At 43.0% G+C, this 25,044-nt stretch overlaps 1 protein-coding gene across 3 annotated transcripts; it reads left to right on the top strand.

Moving 5' to 3' along the window:
* The first annotated feature begins 325 nt into the window (after positions 1–325).
* Positions 326–24,074, top strand: LOC122836196 (zinc finger C3H1 domain-containing protein-like). 3 transcript variants are annotated; one of them, XM_044125966.1, is made up of 35 exons: positions 326–1,002; positions 1,884–2,279; positions 2,853–3,040; positions 4,094–4,520; positions 5,502–5,704; positions 5,783–5,906; positions 5,975–6,069; positions 7,089–7,280; positions 8,319–8,477; positions 8,578–8,715; positions 9,357–9,475; positions 9,553–9,678; positions 9,762–9,936; positions 10,986–11,114; positions 13,584–14,225; positions 14,786–14,892; positions 15,222–15,353; positions 15,739–15,860; positions 15,959–16,060; positions 16,141–16,269; positions 16,441–16,612; positions 16,688–16,874; positions 17,817–18,005; positions 18,302–18,539; positions 18,616–18,721; positions 19,692–19,890; positions 19,978–20,072; positions 20,708–20,815; positions 20,888–20,992; positions 21,079–21,232; positions 21,601–21,701; positions 21,796–21,897; positions 22,035–22,074; positions 22,604–22,666; positions 23,429–24,074. In XM_044125966.1, the coding sequence occupies exons 1-35, from the start codon at positions 474–476 to the stop codon at positions 23,537–23,539; spliced, it is 6,204 nt and encodes a 2,067-aa protein (XP_043981901.1). In that variant the 5' UTR covers positions 326–473; the 3' UTR covers positions 23,540–24,074. The 3 variants fall into 3 exon arrangements, with proteins under 3 accessions (XP_043981901.1, XP_043981902.1, XP_043981899.1); XM_044125967.1 differs by having other exon boundaries at positions 8,322–8,477; positions 16,438–16,612; XM_044125964.1 differs by having other exon boundaries at positions 327–1,002; positions 16,438–16,612.
* The last annotated feature ends 970 nt before the right edge of the window (positions 24,075–25,044 follow it).

Below are 25,044 nucleotides of genomic sequence, written 5' to 3' on the forward strand. Positions count from 1 at the left end.
ATCTAGTTTTTTAAAGAAGGACAAATATAAAAGCAAACGTTTTACACTAGAATAGAACAAAATAGAAAAGAATATAGATGTTGGTATTTTCCTGATCTATGTTTTCCTTTTATGTTCAATGTTTTTCCATCACCCAGCGAGTTTCCCTTGGTTTTCTATAACTGCCTGTTTATGTGGGTGTGCACCTCATCAGTTCATTTATTTTCAATTATTTATTCATACACTATTTTTACAAAACAGTTAAAAAGGCTACCGGAAGTTTCGTCCTTCCTTATATGGTCTGCTTCCAGATAGCTGAAGTCTCGCACAGCTTGCTTGCATCGCGGTAGTTTGGATTAGCCGTTCAACTAGCAGTGAGCTAATTAAGAAGAACCAGAGCGGACACCGGAGAACTCAGAGAACCACCCAGAGAACTGAGCTCTTCCGCGGCCGCCTGTTGACCCACAGCCCGCGATCACTGCGCTCACCCCGACATGAATTCAAATACAGCCAGTCGATCAACGCCAGAAGACGGGGAACTAGAGGACGGAGAGATCTGTGATGATGAAACCGAGGAGAAAGCTCCTCCGCGGCGGGGGGAAGGGCGCAGGCCCCGCGGCGGCGCCAGGCCGCGGCCGAGAAAACCGCACCAGTCACCGCACAGCTTGCGGCCTCTACTGGGACCCCCACCGCAGGATTTTAGGCACATGATGCCCTACAACCCCGGACCTCACCTTCACGGCCCGTTCCCCCCCAACCTAAGACAGCCAGACCGTCCTCCAATCCCTCCGCCTCCTGGGATGCCGCTTCCGCCTCCACCCGGCCTCTGTCTGCTCGGAGAGCCCAACAATCGGTCCAACTTCTGGGAGCGGAGCCATGGAGCTCTGGGACGGTTTCGACACCGGGGCTTGCCGAACGGAGGACGGGGGTCCTGGAACCGAGGTCGAGGTCTCGGAGGGAACAACAGAGGAGGACCTGGAAGACCCGGACCGGTGGACATCCACGGATCTCCCTCCAGAAAGCGTATCCTTCACGGATCTGACAGGTTTAGAACTGGACTGGATCAGGTTCCGATCACTTCAGGCTATTCACTGAGCTACCGGGAAACCCAGAACCAGTTCAGAACCGCACTGCGAAAACACAATATCCTATTTGTTTTAGTTTAGTTTTTTGAGCCAATATCTTAGTACACTTGAAATAAAACAAAACTAACAAGTTATTTTTCCCAAGATATAGCAGTTTTAAGTCAGTAATTGTTGAATATGAAGGAAAAAGTATTAATTACACTGGCAGATTACTTTTACTTATGGAAAAAAGGATTCAGTAGATTTTCCAGATAGAGTTATTTAATAGTCAGATTTGTTACTAACACACACACAGGGATCAACAGCTTTTGTATGTTTAATTTCATATAAACTGACTTAGTTTTTGGATGTTGCTGTTTGATCAGGTTTGAGAGACATAGACAGACTTTATCATTCAACAGAACATTTAAAATGTACATGTTGAGCAAATTTTCGTTTCAAGGGTCCACTCCATTAATTATAAATCATTAAATAAAAAGTATCAATGTAAATACGTACAATTAAAGGATTAATGGGAGTTTAGCAGTGTTATGGGATGAAGCAGTCGTGGAATCTGGTTGTTCTGTGTTCGTTTTAGGGAAATACAAACTCAGATTATCTGATTTTTCAATATTCAGATGAAATATGAGGTTATTTCATTACACATGGAGTTTCTGGAATAATTTCAATAATTCTCCATCAGCTTTGTAGGCAGGAATTTCAGACTCCATCTACAGTAACGTCTCCAAAACTGCTTTATCTTCAGGAAGACTCAACATTTTCCCCGTTTCTTCCTCCCTGACATGTGAAATGCTTAGTTTTTCTTATCAAGAACCTCAGAGAAGCAACCGCCAAGAGTCCGGGTCAGGAAAGTGGGTCCTAACGCCACCAGACAGGATCCCAGTATGAACGAGAGCTTTGAGGATCTGCTGTCCAAGTACAAGCAGATCCAGCTGGAGCTGGACTGCATCCGCAAAGCGGAGACCATGGCGCTGGAGCCGGCCGCCTCTCCTGCTGCGGAGGAAGCTCCCGCCGCTGCTTCTCCTGCTGCAGAGGTCCGACCAGCACCGGAACCAACACCAGAACTGCCTCTAGGTCAAATCGGAGAAGAGCAGATGGAAAAGGATGAGAAGAAACCTTTCCAGGCGTTCAACATCAAACCACTGCGGCATAAACTTCTGACGCCGGCGGAACTGGATGAGCTGCGTAAGAAGCTGGAAGGCCAGGAGGCAGCAGGTGAGTTTATTTCCACAGATTCCACTGTGATGTGGTGACGTAAAGGGCTGTCATAATAACTGAATTTCCTGGACGATAAATCGTCCCAGAAGTTATAACAATAAACAGTAATATTGTTGTTTTGAGACCATTTTCAATAAAAAAAAAAAAGGTAATTACGCAAGAAAACACTCTCAAACATCAATAAACTTGAAATTCTCAAAAACATTTAACTCTGGAGCTGGAAGACATTTTAAATATTCAAAATAAATCAACAAAACAAGAAATAATATCAATTAAAAAGTTTCTAAACAAATTTGTCCTTCAAAAAACAGGGCTAGTCGAGACCAAAGCATCAGACTGAAGACTTTTATCATCCAGTATTTGGTAGAAAGAGAGAGAAAAGCAATACTTCAAATGTAAATTATTGAACTCATTTAAATTATGAAGCGATTAATTGATTTATTAGTTATTGAGGCATAGTGACATATCCACACTGATACGTGAGGCGTTGTGTCTGTAAGCAGAACTCAGCCGAGCAGAACCTCAGCTTTCCTCTCAGGGTTTCACTCCAATGCCGTTGTGTGTCACCAGGTGCAGAAGCGGGAAGCTCCGACGCTGCAGAACCTGAAGAAAATGTAGCTGCAGCTTCAGAGGAGAAGCAGAGCGCGTCCTGTGGCGAGGAAACCATTCCTGAGGAGAAGCACAACGCTCAGGATGTCATCTTGTGTCGCAGTGAATCGTCGGCATCCAGCGAAGAGTCAACTCTGTCATCTGACAAGGTGAGCTGAACACAGAACTCTATTTCACACCTGTTAGTCATTCCACACCGTTGTTTTTTACTTGTAAGCAGTTATGAGGCACAGTGGCGAAACCTAAAACTGCTGCTGCACAAGTTATTCAACAGGCTGTTGCTAGGTAACCAAAGAGTGAAAGAGTTGGTGCCACCAACCTGAGAGGTTGAGCAGCTAAGGGTGTTTTTCACACCTGTTAGTCCGGTAGATTCAGTTACATTTTCAGCTGCTGCGGTTTTCTTTCAAAATGTTTGTTTGAAGCAAGCAAGCAAGCTCACCTGGCGCTGCACTGAAAACCACTGAAGGAAACAACATACAAACCACAGAAGAAGACACTGAGCACTACTTAAAATGTAAACAATAATGAAGTGGCGTCAGATTTTAACGCCTGCAGGATTATTTTTTTGTCTTTGGTAAAAGACTAAGAACCATTTCTTCCGTTAGTGCTAGAATCTCACATTTGTTTTGGTTACGATTACCCAGAATGCCCTGCGCTGTAGTCCATTTTCTGCTTTTGGAGCGTTCTCCGGTCTGCTTGCATCCACATATTCACTCAAACCGCACCACAGTTCAGTTAAACCAAAGTGAGATCAAGGTGTTTTGATGGAATTCTGTCTCTTTGGTCCACATCAGAGAAGATTACACATTCACACCTCACCAAAGGAACCGGACTTTCTGGACAAACAGACCTAGAATTGGACTAAATTCTAGGCCACTAAACATGGCTGGAGTGACTGTCTACTGTCTACTGTCTTTCCTCTGCCTACATCTCCCAGAATGCTGTGCGGTTCTGGAGTAGAGTTCAGGAAAATTATTGAATATTCTATCAGAAGTATTATCTACTGATACTGGTCTATCACAATATATATTATCAATTTATTGTCCAAACCTAGCCTGAGTCCTGGTACTGATTTAAAAATAGAGCATCAAATCTTGTAAGTTTCCATGGTGATGCTGCAGCTGTGATTCTGATATGTTGGATGTTTCCCAGCTTTAGTGTGACCTGGGTCATGTGACCATCGTGTGTCTGTGTCTCCTCAGCCGGTGGAGAAGCTGGAGGAGGAGGAGCTATCGGAGCTGCAGCTCCGCCTCCTGGCGCTGCAGTCGGCCAGTAAGAAGTGGCAGCAGCAGGAGCAGCAGGTGATGAAGAAGAGCAAAGATCGGATCGTTAAAGCCTCGCAGGAGAAGAACTCTGCTCCCGGTTCTGGAGCCGCTCTGCCCGAGAGGCAGCGAGTCACCACCAGGTCCGCCTCCTCTGCTGCTGCTGCTGCTGCCGCCGCCGCCGCCGCTGCTGCCGCAGAGCAGAACAGGAGCAGATCCAAACCGTCAGACAGAGACAGAATGAAGAGCATCAGATCGGCTGACAGGGAGCGGATCAGACAGAGTCCGAAGCTGGGGCCCAGAGTCCCGATGGAGAGGAGCCGAACGCCAGGAAAAGCTCAAGGAGCGAAGAGGCTGATCAGCCCAGGTGAGATGAAGGAAGTGGGCGGAGCTTAGAGAATTTAAAGTTTTGTTTGTCCTTTGAAGACGCCTGTCTCTACAGGGTCCTGTTGGACCTGGGGCTGGACGATACGGCTTAAAAATAAAATCAGATTTTTTTTTTAAAGCAGATCCGATTTTAATTGATATGATAAATACCTACCTGTTAAATATTAGCAGAAAAAAGACAAAATTTTGCTAGAAAAAAATGTCTTAAAACTATGAAAAAAAAGTTTTTATAAGAAATAATAACATTAATCTGATGTGACCAGTTCAGTTCGTTTTGATGTTTCTTCAAAATCAACTGTAATTATTTCAAAGTTCTGCTGTTGATAATAATTTGATGCTGGTTTGTTAAAAGATGAATTATTTCCTGTTCTGTAAAACTGATACCAAAGTATAACTACACAAGATGATCAACATTCCGCATTTAAACGTTTTATAATTTTTTTGTTGGAGTTCTCATAAAAGTGCTATTTTATTCTCCTAGTATCACGACTTCATTCTGGTTTTATTTTGACTCTATTGTCGTACAGCTATATTCTTGTGATATTATGACTCTTCAGAATTTGAAAAACTAAATCTAATATTTGGTGACACAGTTGACCTAAATTCAAAGTCCAAATAATTACAAGTTGTAAAAATTACAGCTTGTAAACAAGATGGCCGCCCTGGGTGACATCACTCTGAATTATGAAAACCCAATCAGCTCAAAAAAATAAAAAAGAACAAAAATACCAAGGCTCACAAACACATAAAGCATGTATGAGTTTCTGCATCAGTAAACAACATGATTGCGATATGTAAACTGCATTTATTACAGGCCTAAACAAGAAAAAGAATCCAGTTTTTCCAAAAATTTGATGAATTGATAAAACCGATTAATCTCCCGGCCCTGTAATGACCCTCCTGACCTCTGACCCTCCTAACCCCATCTTGTCTGCCTCTCTCTCTCTCTTTCTCTCTCCAGGCTCCTCGGCCAAGCAGGCGGTCAGGAAGCAGCAGCTCCGTACCTGGAAGCTGCAGCGGAAAGAGGAGGAAACTCGGTGGCAGGAGGAAGAGGAGCGCCGGAAACGTGAGGAGGAAATTCGCCAGATCCGTGACCTGTCCAACCAGGACGAGCAGTACAACCGCTTCATGAAGCTGGTGGGGGGGAAGCGGACGCGGAGCAGGGTGAGAACCTCAGAGCCGAGCTGAGCTCAGGTGAATGTGATGTCATCATCCGGTCACCAATCAGCTGCCTGTGTTCAGTCCAGGGATCAAGACCATAGGAAGTCTGCCGGGAAGCCGGGCCTGGACTCCTCAGGGAGCCTCTACCAGTACGACAACTACGACGAGGTCGCCATGGATACGGACAGTGAGACCAGCTCACCCGGTGAGTAGGACACACACAGCTGACCCGTACTTCCTGTTTACGGCTGAATGACACGTTTCCTGTTTCAGTGCCGTCTCCGATGCACAACCTGCTGCCGGGAGACGAGGCGGCGTGTTTCCCTCCACTGGGCTTCTATGGGGCCGAGGCTGGAGCCTACGGAATGGTATGCTCCCCACACCAGGCTTTGTTTACATCCTCATTGCTAAATGGGACACTTCCCACCACTCTGACCATTTAATCAGACTGCACACTGAATTAAACTCTGTTTGCTACACTGTTCATTTAACCTTAGCAACATTCCCTACAACACAGTTTAGTCAATATGAACTCCTCACCAATCTGAACTCTAAATGGTACGCTCCCCCTAACTCTAATCCTTTGAGATAAGCACAATGAAACACTTTCCTGTACTCTGACCATTTACTATAAACTCAGAATGGAGTGCTTCCCACAACAATGCCAGTTTTAATGCTAAACTACTCGGATTTGAACACTGTAGTCATTAGATATGAACAGATTGGCTCCCCGTACTCTCAACATTTTGTCAGTGCTTTGACTAATATCAAGTTGTATTTTAGTCCTGTTTTTATTATTTTGCGAGTGTTTGCTCTATTATTTTTCTTCCTTTTATTATCCATATTTAATTGGGTTTAATACCTGGTTAAATAAAGGTTCCATACATACAAGCATAATGGAACGCTCCCCAGTACTCTGAGATTTTACTATAAACTCAGTGGAATGCTTCCCACAACACTGTTGGTTTACTATCTGCTCCTCAAATTAAAAACCTTCCCCTCCACTGTAATTCCTCAAAGTGAACTTGGAATGGGACGTTCCATATTTTTCTGAGTTTTTTTAAAACATAAACTCAGAATGGAACGCTCCCCAGTATTCTTGACAGTTTCCCATAAACTCTGAATGGAACGCTTCCCACAGCAGTATTTGTTTAAAATCAACTCCAGTTGGAACTCTCCCCACCCCTCTAATTCTTCAAAGTAATCTTAGAATGGAACGCCCCCCACCTCCCTGACCGTTCAGTATAAACTCTAAATGGAATGTGTCCCAATACACATTATATAATTTCTGAAAGGAACGCCCCCCACTTGTTTCTGTTTAATCTGATTGTAGTGGTGAATAAAGTAATCTATTACTCTATGGATTTAATGTCTTTCTCCTCCTCAGGATTTCTCGCAGGCTTTCCTCTCCCCCCTGCTGTCTGGTATTCCTCCCCCGCCTCCGCCTCTCCCGCCGCCTCCTGATGACCTGGAGCCCCCACCCAAGCCACCGTTTGCTGACGAAGAGGAGGAGGAGGAGATGCTGCTTAGGGAGACATGTCTGATGTCGATGGCCAACAAGAGGGTGGCAGCGGCCGAGGTGAGTCTTACTGATGAATAAGTGATGTTTATTTCACAGTAAAATGTTCCACCGAGATTTCAGAAAAAAAAAATAGTTTCCTCATTTAGACCTGGCCTGATCTTGGTTTCTAACTACTACAGGTCATCAGGTGCTTAAAATCCTTGAAAATGCTTAAATTTCAATCAGATGTTTTCTGAATGTTTATGCTTCGTGTGACGTCTGCAATGTTCTCCAATAAACGTTTAGGAGAAAAGACTCCTTACAGAAAGTCAAGAGATTATTTATATTGTGTCAAAGCATTAAATCTGAACAGAAGGGTCATTCACCTTAACATAAACTGATTTGTTCAGTGTAATAAATATTTATTATTCCTAATGACTGAGTTAGTTATTGATATGTGTAATGGAAATAAAGGTTATCTTTTATTTTATATGTTAGGAAATTGGAGATTTTTTTTTTTGTTGGATTAGTGTTTTGTTCACAAACCAGTCTGGTATATTAGATGTGTGTGAGAACTTCAAAACATAAAATTTAGTTAAATTTTAGCTTACTTTATCCCTGCTACATACAATACTGTAACACTGCAAACACACCTAATATTGCCAAGTATTTTAGTCTCGTTTCTAGTGCAAATATTTTAGTTTAGCCTTATTTCAGTTCCTCTAGCTTACAAATAACTTCAGCAAGATACAGGAGCTTGTTTTAAATTAATAATTCTTGAATAGTGATTAAAAATACTCGTTCCACTGGCAGATTATTTCACTTGTAACATGAAAAAAAATGTCTTACTATAAGTTAAAAAAAAATCTGCCAGTGGAACCAGTACACTTTAATTTATTTTCAAGAATTACTGACTTAAAACAAGCTGCTATATCTTGCTGTAAAGTTACTTGTAAGTTAGTTTTGTCTTATTTCATTGGCACTAAAAACTGGAGTGAAAATACTTGGTACGATTATGCGTTTTAGCAACATTAATAAATTATGTTATGTATTTGAAAATCTGTTGAATTTTTCTGTGGGAAGTGTGAACTCTGCTACGTTTTCTGTCCCGATCAGAAGAGCTCCAGCGGTCCTCCGTCCCCCAGCTGTCTGCCCCCTGCTGAGCTGCAGCTGCCTCCCCGGGGGAACCTGAGCACGGTCAGCCTGAACACGGTGCCGCCGTCCCGGAGCAGCCGCTTCAGCAGAGCCCATCCTGCAGCCAGAGGTCCACTGGTGGTGAGTCGCTCCCAGATGTTCCCAGTTTGCCCCCAAACTGCTCTGTTTTGTCGCACACTGATCCAGGATCAGCCTCTCGCTCATGAATGTCTCGCTGCAGCTTCCCAGGCACAAGTCAGTGGTGGTTTCCCTCAAAGATTCAGACGACAGCGACTCGGACATGGACGCCTGCAGCTCCTCACAGACCGTGTTTGGAGGGCTGGAGTTTATGATCAAAGAGGTCCGACGGACTGTGGAGGTGAGCAACGTTTAGTCCAGTGCGTCCGAGCATCCTTAAAAAGTCTTAAATTCATGTATCTAAAACTAAGGCCTTAAAATGTCTTATTTGTTTAAATGTTTGGCCTTAAAGATGTTAATCACAGGTCTTACATTTTGTTTTGACAGGACAATTTAATCTTATATTTGTAGTTTTTTGGGGCGGATCCCACAGGACTTTTCTGTCAGCAAATTTTGAGTCGCCTTATCTCTGTTCACTGGAAAAAACATCAAATCTTACCAAGTATTTTTGTTTAGTTTCTAGTGTAAATCTCTAAGCACACTCGAAATAAGACAAAACTAATTTACAAGTAACTTTTCAGCAAGATGTAGAAGTTTGTTTGCCACTACGTTGGCCCTCTTCTGCACCCTTTTTTGTCACTGCCTGTTTTTCAGAGGGGCGCTACAAAAATAACTGACTTTATTCTCAGAATTTTGACTCTTTTCCTCATAATTTTCCTCATATTTCTGACTTAAATCTATATTTCTATTTTTTTCTGTCTTAAATTTCACTCAAAGTAGCATTAGAAAGGTCTTTAAAAGTCTTAAATTTGACTTGCTGAAACCTGCCGATACATTGTAATCCAGTATTCAGAGCATCTTCTGTTTTCTAATGTTTGGCAGGCGACGAAGCCGAAAACAACCTCAGGATGTGAGAAGGAGAACAACCCGGTCAGAACCCCAGAATCTCTCCCTGAAGCCAAGAAGGCAGAGTACCGGCTTCTCAAAGAGGAAATCGCCAGGTAGTAGCAGGACGCCGTCATAAACACGATATAAAGGTTGAGATGTGTGAGGGCTGAAACGTGTCCTGATGCTGCAGCCGGGAGAAGCAGAAGATGCTGAAGGATCACAGTTCTGCTGCGGCTGATCATGTTCTGGAGTCTTCCTCAAAACCGGCGGCTGAACTGAGGCTGACTGAGGCCGAGCAGAGACTCAACAAGCACAGGTGAGACACCTCAACACCCACAGAGCTCTTCGTGGGGCGTTCATGATTTAGCCAGCTCATCCTGTCTCATCCTGTCCCCACAGAGAGCTGCTGCAGAGGGACGAGGCCGTCCTCAGACACCTGCTGCAGCAGGAGCTGAAGAAGACAGAGACACTAAGAGCAGCTGAAACCAAGATGGTCAAACTGAGGGAGCAGCTGGTGGCTTCGGAGAAGATCGTAGCGGCCAACAGGACGCTGCTGAGGAAGCTGCAGGAACAGGTGCGTTGGCCTGTCATGGTGACAAATTTTGCAGGACGATAAATTGTCCCAGAAGTTATTGCGTTAACTGTAGTTTTGAGACCATTTTCCAGTGATATTTAACAGTAATGGCATAATATTTCAAGAAAACGCTGTCAAAGATAACTAAACTTTAACTTCTCATGCGCATTTAACACTGGAACTGGAAGACATTTTAAATATCCAAAAATAAATAAATAAAATGAATTGTGACGTTTGTGTAAACAAAACTGGCCTTCAGAATAAAAAAACAAACTGAGGACTTTTGCCATCCAGTTTTTGGTAGAAAGAAAAGAGAAAAACAATAAATCATGCAAATGGATATTGTTGAGCTCGTTTTAATTTATGATACGATTAATTGATTTATTGCGACAGGCATGAAGGTGTGGTAATACTAAACCTTGGCGATAGGTCTTAAAGATAAAAACTCTTGATTTTTTTTCCTTACCAAACTTGAATTTAATAGATTTTTTTCTTTATTTTGTAAAAAAGAAATAAAGACCAAAAATATTTCCAAAAATGACTTTTATTTCAAGTATCCCTTCTGTGAGTTGTATTACAGCCAGTCTACCAGAATTTTTATTCCATTACGAAAGTAGAAAATATAGACAAATGTTAGCTGACAAAATATGCAATTTTACCAGAAACGTCTTAAAATTATAAGAAAAAAGTTTTTAGTGATAAAAGGCTTTAATATTTATCAGGATTTGACCTGCTGGCCAGCTCAGTTTATATGGTTCTTTCTTGGAAAGCAGAGTCTTTTCAAACTCCTGCTACTGGAGTCTTCCTCCAAACCGGCAGCTGATTTAATTCTGATGGTTAGAAGATGAAGTATTAAGTTTTATCTGTATACCAAATTATAACGTCTCAAGATGACATCATCCAGAACTATGAAAACCCAAGGAGAGCATAGGTGGTAAAAACATTGAAACTAAAAAGTTGATCAAATCGAATAATCACCCAGCCTCAGTTCATACCTGTCCTCATCCCATTGGTTCTGAAAGCTCACAGCAGAATCCTGTCTCCTGCAGGTTCACCGTGTTGAGCAGCGGGTTTCCCAGAAGAAGACTTTATCCGTCCGACTGGAACAGGATCTGATGCAGGCCCAGCTGGCTGCTGGCAGAGGAATCAAACGTCCCACAGAGTCCAATCAAACCATGGTGAGACACGGCTTCAACTTCCTGGTCCTTACTTCATGTTTACAACACTCCAGAAAAATAAAAGTTTACAGATCCTGTAAAACTCAATGTGAAGCTCAATGTGTCATAAAAATTATCTTTGAATACATAAATATTTTATGTTTTCAATTTCATCAACATTCTTTACTTGGAAAATAAACCACCTTTATTGTTATAGTACAGGGGTTTCAAAACTTTTTGTCACACAAGCCAAAATCATCAGCTGAAAATCACTTACTGACCAAAAAAATATAATTTTTAAAAACTAAAATCATCAAAAATTTTATGATTTTGTAGTAAACTAAGTATGAACTGTTTTAATTAAACAAAGATATCAGGTATTTTTTGTGTGTGAACAAGATCGTAGATTCGAAACTTCAAATTGTTTTTCTTTGGTAAATGAGAAAACTTGGAAAAGATGATCACTCTGTGTTGAATCTAATATTTCTGTAGGTGGATTTTAATTGAAAAATTCTAGTTTTGTCCTAATTTATTTAAGATGTATTCTTGAATTGTGTTTGAGGAACTGATTTTAAACACCCACACTACAGAAGCTGGTTCTTTGCATTTCCTGATGTTTCTAGTATATAACAGGAAGTTAAGTGGAAGGAAAAAGTGTGGTAGGTAAATATACAGTAGTATGGACTGCATCGTGAGTCAGTTAAGTCACTACACACATTAGTACAATAACTTACTTTCTTTGTGTTGAGCCACTCCTGCAATAAAGACATACGTAATCACTAAAGAGGAACCGGACTGGACTGTTTGTGTAGTTGTCCAAAGTCCTTTTTTAAGATAAAAATACATTTTACATTTCATTTCAGTGAAAAGTAACAGAATTCAAGTTGCTTGATGTCCATTTTGGTGCTTTCACAGCCAATAATCTTTCCAGGTGTTGGTCCACTGTGTTTTTTTTTTTTAAATTAAATTCAGAACATTCCTCTGTCAGAAACTTTTATCTCCATGCTTCCTTCTTCTGTCAAGCTTTATGAAAATCCATGAGTTAATTTTCCAGAAGGATCCGGCACTGGCACACACTTCCCAATTCTTTAACTACCATGAAATGACTGTGATTGACTGGCCAATAAAAATTATTTTCATGATCACCAATTTTTAGGTGCATCTGTGTACTTTCCATTTGTCTGTCACTTTTCCCTGATGCATTCAATTTTCCCTATTGAACGACAAATAAAGGATTATTCTGAGTCCCTCAACTGTACAGCTCATGATAGTTTTCAGTAGCCCAATATTTCTGGTTAAAAGGTCAGAACTTTATTGTGCTTTCACTTTTTAAATTGAGTTGCTGCTAAAACAATCAACATTCCCATAAATATTGAAACGTATTAGGATACACCTGCAGCCTCTCTGAGAACTACTCCAAGAAGCAACTGCGCCCCCTGCAGTCAGTGTAGCGGCACAGTTTGGTAATGCACCTGTAATAAATCTCCTAACCTTCCGACCGAACCGGATTTATCCGGAACTCTGCCGAACTTCACAGTTACAGTACAGGTAAACATAATAGTTCGAAGGTCTGTATAATCAGGTATCGATTAATTTGATCGATTAAGCCCTCCTTTTTTATGTCAGATGTGATATCGACTTCATCACTAGCTACACATGTTACAGCTGTAAAATGACTCACCATCAACCTAAGTGGTTTAGCTTGAAATTAATCAAATAGGCTGCAAGTGCTTAACGTTGGTATGCTAACAATGACTGAGCATCAAGTTGGGGTTTAACCGTGACTAATCGAATAACTAGCTACATGTGTCTGTAAGATAACGTTGACTCAGCAATATTGGTTTAAGCCGTGACTAGCTTGATAACCAGCTAGACGAGTTGAACTTGTCGAGAATTAGCATGAAGTTACAGTGGTTTAACAGGTACTTAATCCAAAATCTAGCTGCAAATATCAAACCTGTAAGCTAATGGGTCGGCATTACAGCAATCTAATCGGTAACTAATCAAGTGATTTTTACAGGAGCTATATCGGCAAGCTAACAATTATTCAGCATCGAGTTACAGCGATTTAACTGCTAACTAATGCAATATCTAGCTAGATGAGTTAAACCTTTAAGCTAACAAAGATTCAGCACCTATAGCGATGATACTGATCCATATGAGGATAAGGATATGACTCAAATAAACACATAATACAAGCCTTGCGTGTTTCTGGTTTGGGTTCACTGGGGAAACCCTGTATGTAGCAGATGTGAAGGATATTTTTGCAGCTCAAGGAGTTAGTAGCAGTGTGGATGCTGCCAAGAGAGATATTGTGATAACTATAAATTCGTCATATATTGTGCAACCCTGAAAACTACTGCTGAAAACTACAAAACGACCTGGTTGAATGTTCCAGAAGTTCCTTTTTTTACTTGCTGTGTTTTGAGAGATTTTCCTTGCTGATCTCCAGAAGTAAGAACTGATTGTGTTTCTGTTCTGTCTCTGCAGTCCAGTAAGCTGCAGCGTCTGGACGTGGCACCTCGTGGCTCTGAGAGACACTTCGCCGAGCTCATCGCTCAGAAACGGCGATTGCAGCAGCTGGAGTCAGAGTACGCCCTCAAGATCCAGAAACTGAAGGAGGCTCAGGCTCGGCGGAACAAAGTACTCCCAACAGAACCTCCTCCCCCAGCTGCTGTCCCACCGCCCGCCCCTCAGATCCAGCAGATACCCCCATCCAGTCCCTTCCACCTGCCTCAGCCCTCCCTGCACGACCTGTCCCAGGACAAGCTGGTTCTGGACAGCGAGGACGTTCCCGAGGCAGAGGATCCAGAACCAGAACCCGCCCTTGCCCCAGCTGCAGCTAAAGGCAGCCGCCGCTCCTCCCTCCGGCAGTCCAATAGCTCCTTCACCAAACCCCACCTGGAGACTCCAAGCTCCGCCCCCTCTAAAGACGGCGGCAACAGTAAGCCTACCAAGATGGCGTCCAGCACCGAGACGGCGTCCAGCGGCAAGCCTCCTGTGGAGCTGTTTGCCGGGCTGGACCTGGACGGTCTGAAGAGCCGGTACCAGCAACAGGCCCGGCTGGAGGAGCTGCTTCAGAGGGAGCTGCAGAATCTAAAGGAGGACACAAATGACTCCCCCACTGGACAGGTAACGACCTCTGACCTGATCTCTTACTTAAAGCTGAAGTATGTAACTTATAAGAAACATACTTGTCAACCGTCATGTATGAGACAGATCATCTGTGACAAAACGGAGCGCCTCTGCTCCCTCCCAGTGCTCCCAGTACTAACTGCAGAAACAACCAATCAGAGTCAGGAGGAGGGTCTTAGCGCTGTTAATCATCCTCATATATTCTCTAATCACACACGCCTCCTTTCGTTTTAAGCTACAGCTGATTAACTAAAATATAGCCTGCCACAAATGCTAAGGCTAGTTAGCTTGGCCACTGATGATGGTGGATAAACAATTTTCCTGTAATGTTGTTCTGTTTCTCCGCCATTAGCACGTTGAGCAGCAAGTACATAAGGTTGATTGACAGCACTAAGACCTTCCTCCTGGCTCTTTTTAGGCTCCTGGCTAGAAGGAGTCATCTCTTTTTAGAGGAGCTTGATGAATTAAACTGACTGATCTGGTAGTTAATCATTACCAAATCATTAGGAATGATGTTTTTAGAGTCAACTCCTGTTTTTGTTTTTGTTCCTGGTCAGATGCTTCCAGTGGAGCTGGAAGCTGGGAACCAACCTGTGGTGTCGGAGCTGAAGCCGGTCTCGTTTGAGCCGTATCGCAGCCCGCTGCTGGTCTTCAGGTCGTACAGGTAGGAACCACCAAGCTGATCGCAGTCACAACATAAACTCTTCATCTCACACTTTGGTAGGGCTGGTCAATAAAAAATAAAATCGGAACCTGGTCGTAATTAACAGAAGCTGTAACAAGCCTATCAAACAAGATGGCTGCCATGCACATGCTCACTTCACTCTGAATTATGGAAACCCAAAGAGTGCATTGGAGAAAAAATATTCCACGTTTTCCAAGATTAAAATCTTTAAAAACCATAAATTCAGTTAATTAATGAAATTGATTTATCGCCCAGCGGTATAATGAAGTTGTCTTCTTAAGTTTTCCAACCGTGTTTCTCTCTGGCAGGTTCAGTCCGTACTACAGGACCAAGGAGAAGTTTTCTCTGAGCTCCGTTACCTACAGCAACACCATCGAACCAAACAAATGTTTCTGTCGCTTCGACCTGACCGGAACCTGCAACGACGACGGCTGCAGATGGTGACCGCACCTTTTTTTTTTTTTTTTTCTTGTTCTTTATTTTTTTAAGAACAGTTTTGTTTACAGACTTCATAATTAATTTTATTTGTTGTTTCTGTTGTTCAGTTCATTTATTTTGGATGTTTAAAATGTCTTCCAGTTCCAGTGTTAAATGTTAATTAGAATTTAAAGTTGAAGAACGTGTTCTTTCACTATTATAGCATTACTATCATATTATTGGAAAATGGTCTCAAAACAACAATATTATTGTTTATTGCAGTAACTACTGGGACAGTTTATCATCCAGTAAAATTTGTTATAGCATCTAGTGAGTCTTCAAAATGTGCATCAGAAACTTTGACATAAACTCTGTTTCTGCCTCTGTAACGTCCTTCTCTGTCTGCAGGCAGCACATGAGGAACTGCACGCTGAGTGGGAACCAGCTCCTCCAGGACATCCTGTCCTATAATCTGACCTTGATTGGCTGTTCAGAGAGCAGCTCAGACGAAGAGGTCCGCACCGCCACAGGTGGGTTTAATCAGAGAGCAAAGAGAGAAGTCCTGGACTCTTTATCGGTCGGATCAGTGAAAACAAGAATCAACTGTCGAACTGTTTTCGTTGTGCAGAGAGCTACATGAAGAAGCTGTTTGGTCCAAACAAAGATCGGATGGGGATCGATCAGAAGGCGGTTCTGCTCATCAGTAAAGTCAACGAAAGCAAGCGACACGGTTGGTAGTTCCTCCTTCAGCCATTTGATGATCAGCTGCTGGTGTCAGACCTGTGACCTCATCTGCTCATGGCTCCTCAGTGCCTCCATACACAACCTGCAAAGACACGAGGAGGTGGAAACCGAAGCCATCGGCGCCGGGATTCAGCGCCCCCGAAGACGACAGCGATGACGAGCCAGCAGCTGCGTCTCTGACGCCTGCAGGAAGAGGTGAGGCTCTTCAGTCTCCTGCAGTTGGCTCAGTATGGATTATATTCATCAATTATTTTCCCCAACCTTAGCAGACGCAGCGATGATTAAGAGACAGATATTCTTCCTTACGTTTTGATTCTTTCTTGCATTTTAATAACTCATCCCTGTGTGTTGGTGTTTGACCAGAAGACCTGTCAAAGAGCATCTTACCTGCCGTGGACGTCGTTACCTCTGAGGACCGGCGCTACTTCATCAGCGAGACGGACGACATCTCCAACCTGGAGGCCAGCATCCTGGAGAGTCCCAGAGACACTCAGCTGTGGATCAAACTGGCCTTCAAGTACCTGAACCAGAGTGAGGCGTAAGTTCCCACCTGAGCTGCTGGTCCCTCCCTGGTTCTGGTTCTGGGGTTTAACAGGTGTTTGGGTCTTTCTAGGTCTGCGGCGGAGTGTCTGGAAGCGGCTCTGAACACGCTGTCTCGAGCTCTGGAGAGTAACTGCGACGACCCGGAGGTGTGGAGCCACTACCTGTCTCTGTTCTCCAGGCGAGGCAGCCAGGAGGAAGTGAGGGAGATGTGTGAGATGGCCGTGGAGCACGCGGCCGACCACCGGGTCTGGTGGAACGTAGGTTCTCCCGTCTCACTCCACAGGGTTCCTACAGGGGCTTAAAAATTAGATTAGGTTTTATTTAGGTAGTTTTAAAGTTTGGAAAGGGTTTTGACACTCAAACTGCACAGTTTGGAAATAAAGTGCAATTTGACGTTTGATTTAAACGTTAAATCTGGAAAGCGTTATTTGCAGCTGAAACCAGATGTTTTTATACACCCAGCAAAAAAACAGACGCATTTATTTCTGCCTGTGTGAAAACTTTTCCTGTTTCAGGTCAGTTAAAATTACCAAAATTATTTCTATTTACTAAATGGAAGAAAATTTATTGACGATATTTTTCACAGATTTTTTTTATATTTTTTGTGTTATATTTTTATATTGTGTTTTAGTATTTAATTTGAGCGGGAATGTCATTTACCTAAACTTTAAAAAAAATCTAATTCAAAAATACTTTATTTAATTTCCCTTTGGGATTAATGCTTTTGTAACTCATTAATTCAGATTACTCAAATAGTTACTGTAGAAAGTGATGGCAGTGAGTTTTTGTTTATTATTCTCAATTGCTCAATGACCTTTTGTTACATTTTATATATTATTGAAGTTGTTGGATATCTTTTAGTGTTTTGTTTTCAGACCAGTCAGTTGTTCAAGGTGTGAGAAACGTTTCAAACCATAAAGTTTAGTTTGGTTTATCTTTTCCCTGCTGTAGACATTCTTAACAGTGATATAATAGTGAATTGAAACGGCTTTAGTTAATTTATATTGTTTTTTATCTCAAAAGTGATGCTTGAAAAGTTTGAAAACCTACTTTAGAAAATTTTTGAAAAGTTCTTATATTTTACTGTAGAAAGTTTACCAACTCTGACTCTTCAGTCCTCACTGATGTCGAACCATCAGGTGTTGAACCTCCATCAGGAGTTTCTTTGGGTCTTATGGTCCGTTCTGTCTGCTGCTCAGTACCTGAACCTGGAGCGGTCGTTTGAGGGGAAGGACTACGTCTGCGACCGGCTGCTGCAGTTCCTGCAGGACGAGGCGGCGGCGGGCGTCACAGAGAAACTTTCCTTCCAGCTGATGGAGGCTCTGCTCTACAGAGTGCAACTTAGTCTGTTCACGGGCCGGATGGAGAGCGCTTTGGCCGTCCTACAGGTAGAACTTCAGCTCCAGGTCCTGATGAGACCGTTAACAAGCAGACAAGAGTCATGACCGACTGCTGACACTGGCTGCATTCACACAGCAGACAAATGTCACCTAATCCCGCTTTTTTTTTTGCCAAAATGTGACATTCAGACAACTTCTTTACAGCTTTCTGAACAGCTCAATTATGATCTTTTCACCCAAAACAGTCAGATCTATGCCACTTTGATACGTGGAATGAATTCGGGTACATATCCGATAGTTTTCAGAGTGTCTGCAGTCAGAATGCTCATGTTGCATTTTTCCAGGCGTCCTTGAAATCGGCTCAGGACCACAGCATGGCGGAGTTCCTGACGGCCAGCGACCGGGCGCTGCTCTGGCTCTGCTACATTCACCTGACCGAGTTCGACCAGCTGCCAGCGAGCCTCTATGACCCGGCGGACTCCGGCCCGGGAAGGCTCGTCTGCACCAAGTCCTTCCAGCTGCCCTGGAGGACGCAGGACGACATCAGCACGCCGCCCGAGATCCTCATCGCGCTTTTCAAAGGTCTGAGGTGGCAGCGCCGGACCACAGCGGCTCAGACTCTGACGTGAGGTTCTCACCTGGTCTGTTGGTGTTTCAGATGCCATTAATCAGTGCAGTGAGGAGAGCATGACAGATGCTGAGAGGACGCTGGCCTGCATGCCGCTCTACACAAACCTCATCCTGCTTTATAAAGTTCTGCAGAGGTGAGTCCATCGCTCCTCTCCCCGCAGAGAATAACTCGCCACACAAATCCCAGTCTGAATGCTGGGACTCTACTGGGATAAAGCAGCTGCAGACAAACTCTCTGTGTGAACCAGTTGGAGTTTAAAATGCAACTAAACCCCCAAATTAACTTTTTATTGTTATTAGAAGTAGGTTAACTAGGGGTCTATTTTATGCTTCTGTGCAAATTTGGACTTTTTTCTTGTCTTCATGTTTAGTTCTGCATAGGGCTGATCAATACTGCTATTTATTTTCTTTAAACCAGATCCTAGCTTCAATTTTTTATTCTTCTTTTCTAAAAAAGAAAAAAAGCATCCCATCTGTGAGTTGAATGGTGTATCAGGGCCATGTTACAAGAATTTTTAATTACAAGAATATAGTGATAAGAATACGAGAAGAAAGACAAAATTTCTTAAAATTCTGAGAAAAAAAAGATTATTTCTGTGGATTGGATGTGACTAGATCAATACATGTTGTTCTTTCTTTGAAAACTCAGCCGTTGTTCAATTATTGCAAAGTCCTTCTTCTGATAATTTCATTCTGATGTGTAAGTTTTTCTTGTAAACCTGAAACCAAAGGATAACTTCACAATAAAGACTTTATGCTTGTAATTTAAAAAATAAAATCTTAGCCTGACTCACAATATTCTGCTGTAAAGTTGACCTGAATAAATGAATCAAAGTAATTCAAAGCTGTAAAAAAACATGCTTGTCAAACAAAATGGCCGCCTGGGGTGTGATGACATCAGTCTGAACCTAAGGAGCGAATTGGTGGGAGAAAAACATAAATTTTCCCAAAATAAATTATCCAAAAATTCAACTAATTTAAAGTTATGCTAGGGGCCAGGGTTATTCTCTCATATGGGGATGAGTTAAACTTTAAGGGCAAACATGACGTTTATTTAATAAACAGTGAGTTTCACCTTGATGAGTAACATTTGTGACCCTTCAGGTTTGATGATGGTGTGGATCTGTGCGTCTCTCTGTTGGAGTTTTGTCCCGACTCGTGCACGCTGCGCAACGTTCTGGCCGACCTCCACATCAGCAGAGGGAACGGCGAGCAGGCGGTCAGCATGTGGCTGAACGCGCTGGCCGACTGTCCGCACAACGCTCAGGTGTTCTACCACTGCTGCAGGTTCCTCATGGCCCAGGTGAGCTCCGCCTCTTGCTTACAGACCGCCGGTTAGAGAGCTTACAAGCTGCTGTTCTTCATCCTGGCTCTTTAACATCCTCTGCAGGACAAGTCCAACGCCATCCTGCCTCTGTTCCGAGGATTCATCCTGTCACTCTGTGAAGACGAGCAGAGTCAGAAGACGCCTGTGGACGTTCTGCGGTAAAGAAAAGGGGACATTTTGCACATTTTTATACTTCGATTTGGGTTTCTACTGTTTCTAACTAAACAGCCCAACTATGTTTTTTTAAGTTTGGAAAATGAGCCAACAACCTCTTTAAGTTGCATTTGACATGCACTGCACTGTTTCCTAGCAACCCCAGCAGAGCTCCACCCGTTACCTAGCAACCCCAGCAGAGCTCCACCCGTTACCTAGCAACCCCAGCTGAGCATCAGCACATTTGGTCAGCTGGTTTTGCCATTGTATGAGTTTTACAATGGCTGCTGAAAAAAAAGAGAAGGTTTTTGTTGTGGTTGACTTACCATTCAGAAACCAGTTGGTGCATCATGTGTCAAACTCAAGACCTGGGGGTCAAATTCGGCCCGCCAAAGGTTCTTTCGTGGCCCTCCTGACTCTGGAGGTTCAAGATAATCCCTAAGCCTGAAAGAAGATCATAACAGGCAGAACTGAGACTAAAATCTGATTATCTAAGAATGCAAAAACTGTAATGAACATGTTTTTTATAGACCATAGATCTTTCCTAACCTGTTCAAGGAAGCAAAATAGGTCACCTTTAAAGCTCTGCAGATGTCCACAAAGGTTTATGTGAGATTACTGCTGCTTTCTGTCCCATCAGTCACATCCTGGGCTTCTCCAGCCAGGATCTGCTGATCAGTCCCATCATCAAAAAAGAGCTGGAGGAGCAGCTCAGTCAGCAGACGTCCTTCCTTCACCTGCTTCACTGGTGAGTTCTCTCTCTGCTGGAAGCCTCAGGGCTGAAACTGGGTTGTCTTTAGAGTTAGATCTCTGCTTTCAGTCGCTGGATGTGGCTGCACGGTTCAGAGGAAGAGGCCATCGAGGCATTTGAGCGAGCATTGGGGTCCATCCTGCAGCTGGAGGAGCTTCACACGCTGTGGATGGAGTGAGTGTTCCTGCTGTTGGATGACATGTAACCAAACAGAAAGGTTAATCCTCACTCCTCTCACACCGACTCTGCTCTTCTCTCAGCTACCTGCTGTTCAGCTGCAGACCCCAGACTCTGAGCTTCTCCAAAAAGCTGTTCCCTGATCTGGTCCATCGCTGCCTCAGCACACTCCCATCACGGTTGGAGCTTCCCTTCAATCCCGCACAGTTCTGGAGCTGCTACCACTTCCATAACAAGGTAAAGATTCAGCTCTGACTTCATTGCATCTCCATTGACAAATAACTACTCAGATTGTTGGAAAGCAGATGTCTGACTCAACCTGAAACTTTACTTATAAATCCAGTAGAGCTGAAATAATTTGGGGGAAATTATCTAGACTCGGTTCGATTGGGGACCAAAGCTGCATTTTCAGCTGCTGCGATTCACTTTCACACTGCACTGTGTCCAACAAACTAAACCCTTTGAAAAGCTTGACTTTTTGTTTTGTCTGATTAATTGCTAGGATATTGCTAGGAATTACTAAAATACTTGTTTGCTCAGTTGTAAAATCCAGTTCAGTGACAACAGGACTTGTATAGTCTATTGGTTGCCGTTTCCTCCTCCAGGTTGTGTCCCTCTACCTGAAATACATCCCGCTGTCCCAACGCGCTCTGGTCCTGGAGAGGCTGAGAAACGCCATGCCGAGCAACCCTGAGCTGGGCCTTAGGTACACACACACACACACAGCCAGGTGTCTGAGAGTCTGAGGCCGTCTGCTCCTGGTGTTGTGTTGCATCTGTGTGTGTGCCGTTGCTTTGCAGGTTGTTGCATCAGGAGTTTGTTGAGGGAAACACGGAGCAGCTGAAGTTTCAGGCCCGCATGCTGACCAGCAACACTCCTCGATGTTTGTCCAGCTGGAGAATGTGAGTGACTGTGGTTCCTGGCCGTTCCTGACACGGTTTGATCCAGGCACTTCTGATGGTGTCGAACATGAAGAGCACGCTGTGTGTCGCTGCAGTGAGATCAGAGCTGACTGACTGTTTGTGGTGTTTGTGTCTAGAGCAATCGCTGTGGAGCGGGAGCTGAAGGAGCGTGGCCAGGTGAGTCAGGGGTCTGCATTGTCCATTAACTGATATCATTCATCCTGCAGTGACCACAAGCGGCCACCAGGTGTCAGACCTGCTGTTTAACCTGAACACGTGTTTTCACACCAGACAGTTTGGTAGATTTGGTTAGATTGGGGATAAAATTGAAACATTTATTGAATTTTCAGCTGCTGAGTGAATGACATGTTCCCCTCCTCGCCTGTGGTGGCGCTGCATCAAGAACTACTGAAGGAAACGACACAATAACCTCTGAAGAAGACACAAAGCTCTTTTGAGATTTGTTTTGCACCTGAAACAAATCTCAAAATGAGTTGTAGATCCGAGATAAATGTCCCTGCAGCAGCAGGTCTTTGAGTATTTTTTGAATTTTGAAGCTCATCTCTCTCCTGCAGGTGTTACCTGTCCACACCTGTCCCAGCTGTTTTTGTTTGTTTGTCTGTTTGTCTCTGCTAAACTGAGCTGACGCTCCGGCGTCTCCAGCTCTTCTTCTTCTTCTCTTTTATTTTTTCTGTTGTTCTTCTAGATGTGTCTTCTGTATCAGCAAGCTCTCCAAAACCTGCCGCTGTGCGCCGCCCTGTGGAAAGATGTAATTCACCTGTGACACACACACACACACACACAAACAAGTAACACTACCTCACCTCCCGAGTCTGAGCTCATTCACTGTGAAATTAGGACTCTTATTTTGAAATGTTTTCTAAAATCAGGAGTTGATGGTATCTGCATCTACAACTTGAGCTTGCAGGCCAGATTTGCTCAATTCTAGAATGGAGGTTTGGTGGGGCTGCAAAAAATCTTTTAGAAGGCTGCAAATGGCCCCGAGCTGCACTTAGGGCACCCAAGGCTTAGAGAGTTCGCTTTCAGAAGCAACTATGGCCGAGTTAAATGAGTATTAATCACTTAGCATCAGGGCTGCAACTAAATCAGTTGTTCTGACATCAAAATGTTGGGTTTTCAGTTAAAAGAATTGTCTGTATATTCCAGTTAACGATTAATAGTTCACTAAATTAGTTGATGATTATTTCAGTAATCCATTAATCGTGATTAATTTGATTAATTGATCAGATTGATGAGTCAATTGGATCAGATAATTAGTTATTAATGCTCTGAATATGTTGGGGGGGGGGGGTTCAGCTAATTAATCGTTTCAGCCTTAGTATTGATGAGTCGATGTGGATCAGGTGACTGAGCTGTTTTGACTCACCTGTGTACAGCATGTTCACCTGGCCCTTCCCTCCACCCCTCCATCCCTGTGACCTCATCTGTCTGTCCCCCCCCAACCCCTCCCTCCCTCCCTCTGTGTTCCTACTGTCTGCCCCCTCTCTCCCCCCACCCCTCCTCTCTGCAGCGGTTGTTGTTCGAAGCAGCGGAGGGCGGCGCCTCCGATCGTCTGCGGCGGCTGGTGGACTGCTGTCAGCAGGCGGGGGTCAACCTGAGTATCGGGGGGGTGGATCTGTGATCAGACTGATAGTAGCGCTGATCAGTAGGTAACTGATTGACGAGGTAAGGCCACGCCCCCCAGTCTGCCATCCTCCTACCTCAGTGAATGTAAGTATGCTGCTGCTGAGTGATGCCTTTGCTCTTCATCACCTTCTCTTTAGTTGCTCTCACCTTTCAGTTGGACTCATTTCCCTCCCTTTTTTTATTTAACTCACCTAAAGAGGGGTGGGGGCAGCCCCACCCCCAACCTAAACCCTCCCCCACTTTTTTGTTTTCTTTGTGTGTGGACTTTTATTTTGGTAAACCGATGAAAGACAAGTGTTCAGGTTACTGACCCAGTATCTGTGCGGAGACGGCCCCGCCCGCCTGTGTAGTGTTTTCTGATTGGCTGAGTATTGTAAGAGACTGCCTCGGAAACGGAAGGTCGCCACGGGAACCCGCCGAGCTCAGCCGGACTGCTCATGTGCAATCTGTTGTCATGACAACTAAAGAGACTTTTGTGCTGCCACTTTTGTTTTCTACGTGTCAGATGTTATTAAATTATTTTATATGAAGATGGAAATGAGCGTCTTGGGTTTTTCTTGTCTGAGTGATTGTTTGGATACCAAGATAACATCACACTATAAAATGAAACATTTATAAAGTAAAGGCTAATCCATGTTACATTTAATGTTGGACTCCGATTAAAGACACCAGAAGACTCCTGATGAAGACGATGATCAAGTAACCCATCATGAAGACAAATCTTTGCTGAACAATGACAGCATATAACTAAAAATAGAAAGAAACAGATTTATACAACATCCATCAAACCAATGAAGAAACTGAACTTTATAGATTAACAGATAAATCTATTTTGGGTTTTTTATAAGGAAATTGAGGGGTTTTTTATTATTCATTTGCAGTTAACGTGTTGACATAAGCAAAAGTTTTTAATAAAAAGTGGTTTGAAGAAAAAAAAAATCTTGTATAGTCTACCCCTCTCCTCAAAAGTCAGTTTCTATACCATAAGCAACTAAGCATCAGTCAATCATCCACATAGATAAATCTTAAAACACTAAACAGGCTATGTTTACAAATAAAAATAAAGATAAAATTTAAATCTTAGATATATTTCATATATATTGTCTTCATAAGTGAAATACTGTACTTAATTAATGAAGTATATCTGAAATTTTTTCTGATCTTCGACTCCAAAACCCAAAGGAATTGAAAGAGAGACTTTATGGATGCAGAGAATGACCAGAAAGAGAGAGAAAATCTTTAAACCATCTCTTCAATTGAAGAGAACCAAAGTATTTTTGGTTCAGGACAAAAAAAAAGTGCTGTTGGGGACAGTTTTAAGTAATTCATCCTACAGTGAGGTGAAACAGAAAGTGCACACTAGAGTGAAATCTGATCACTTACTTATGGCAAGACAATGTTACATATAGTAGCTGGAAGATATTATTTTAATAACCAAAAGTTTGAATCAAGCTTAAGCAAATACCAAAAAATAAGTTTTTATTCAATGTATTTATAAAT

Source organism: Gambusia affinis, linkage group LG08 (assembly GCF_019740435.1).
Source record: "Gambusia affinis linkage group LG08, SWU_Gaff_1.0, whole genome shotgun sequence".
NCBI classification, from domain to species: Eukaryota; Metazoa; Chordata; class Actinopteri; order Cyprinodontiformes; family Poeciliidae; genus Gambusia; species Gambusia affinis.

Excerpts from the sequence above, each read along its gene's own strand:
- LOC122836196 (XM_044125964.1), top strand. The coding sequence starts at position 474 with ATGAATTCAAATACAGCCAGTCGATCAACGCCAGAAGACGGGGAACTA. Across the intron at positions 11,115-13,583 it reads CAGAGTCCAATCAAACCATG|TCCAGTAAGCTGCAGCGTCT; the intron begins GTGAGACACGGC and ends CTGTCTCTGCAG. Across the intron at positions 21,702-21,795 it reads AACCCTGAGCTGGGCCTTAG|GTTGTTGCATCAGGAGTTTG; the intron begins GTACACACACAC and ends GTTGCTTTGCAG.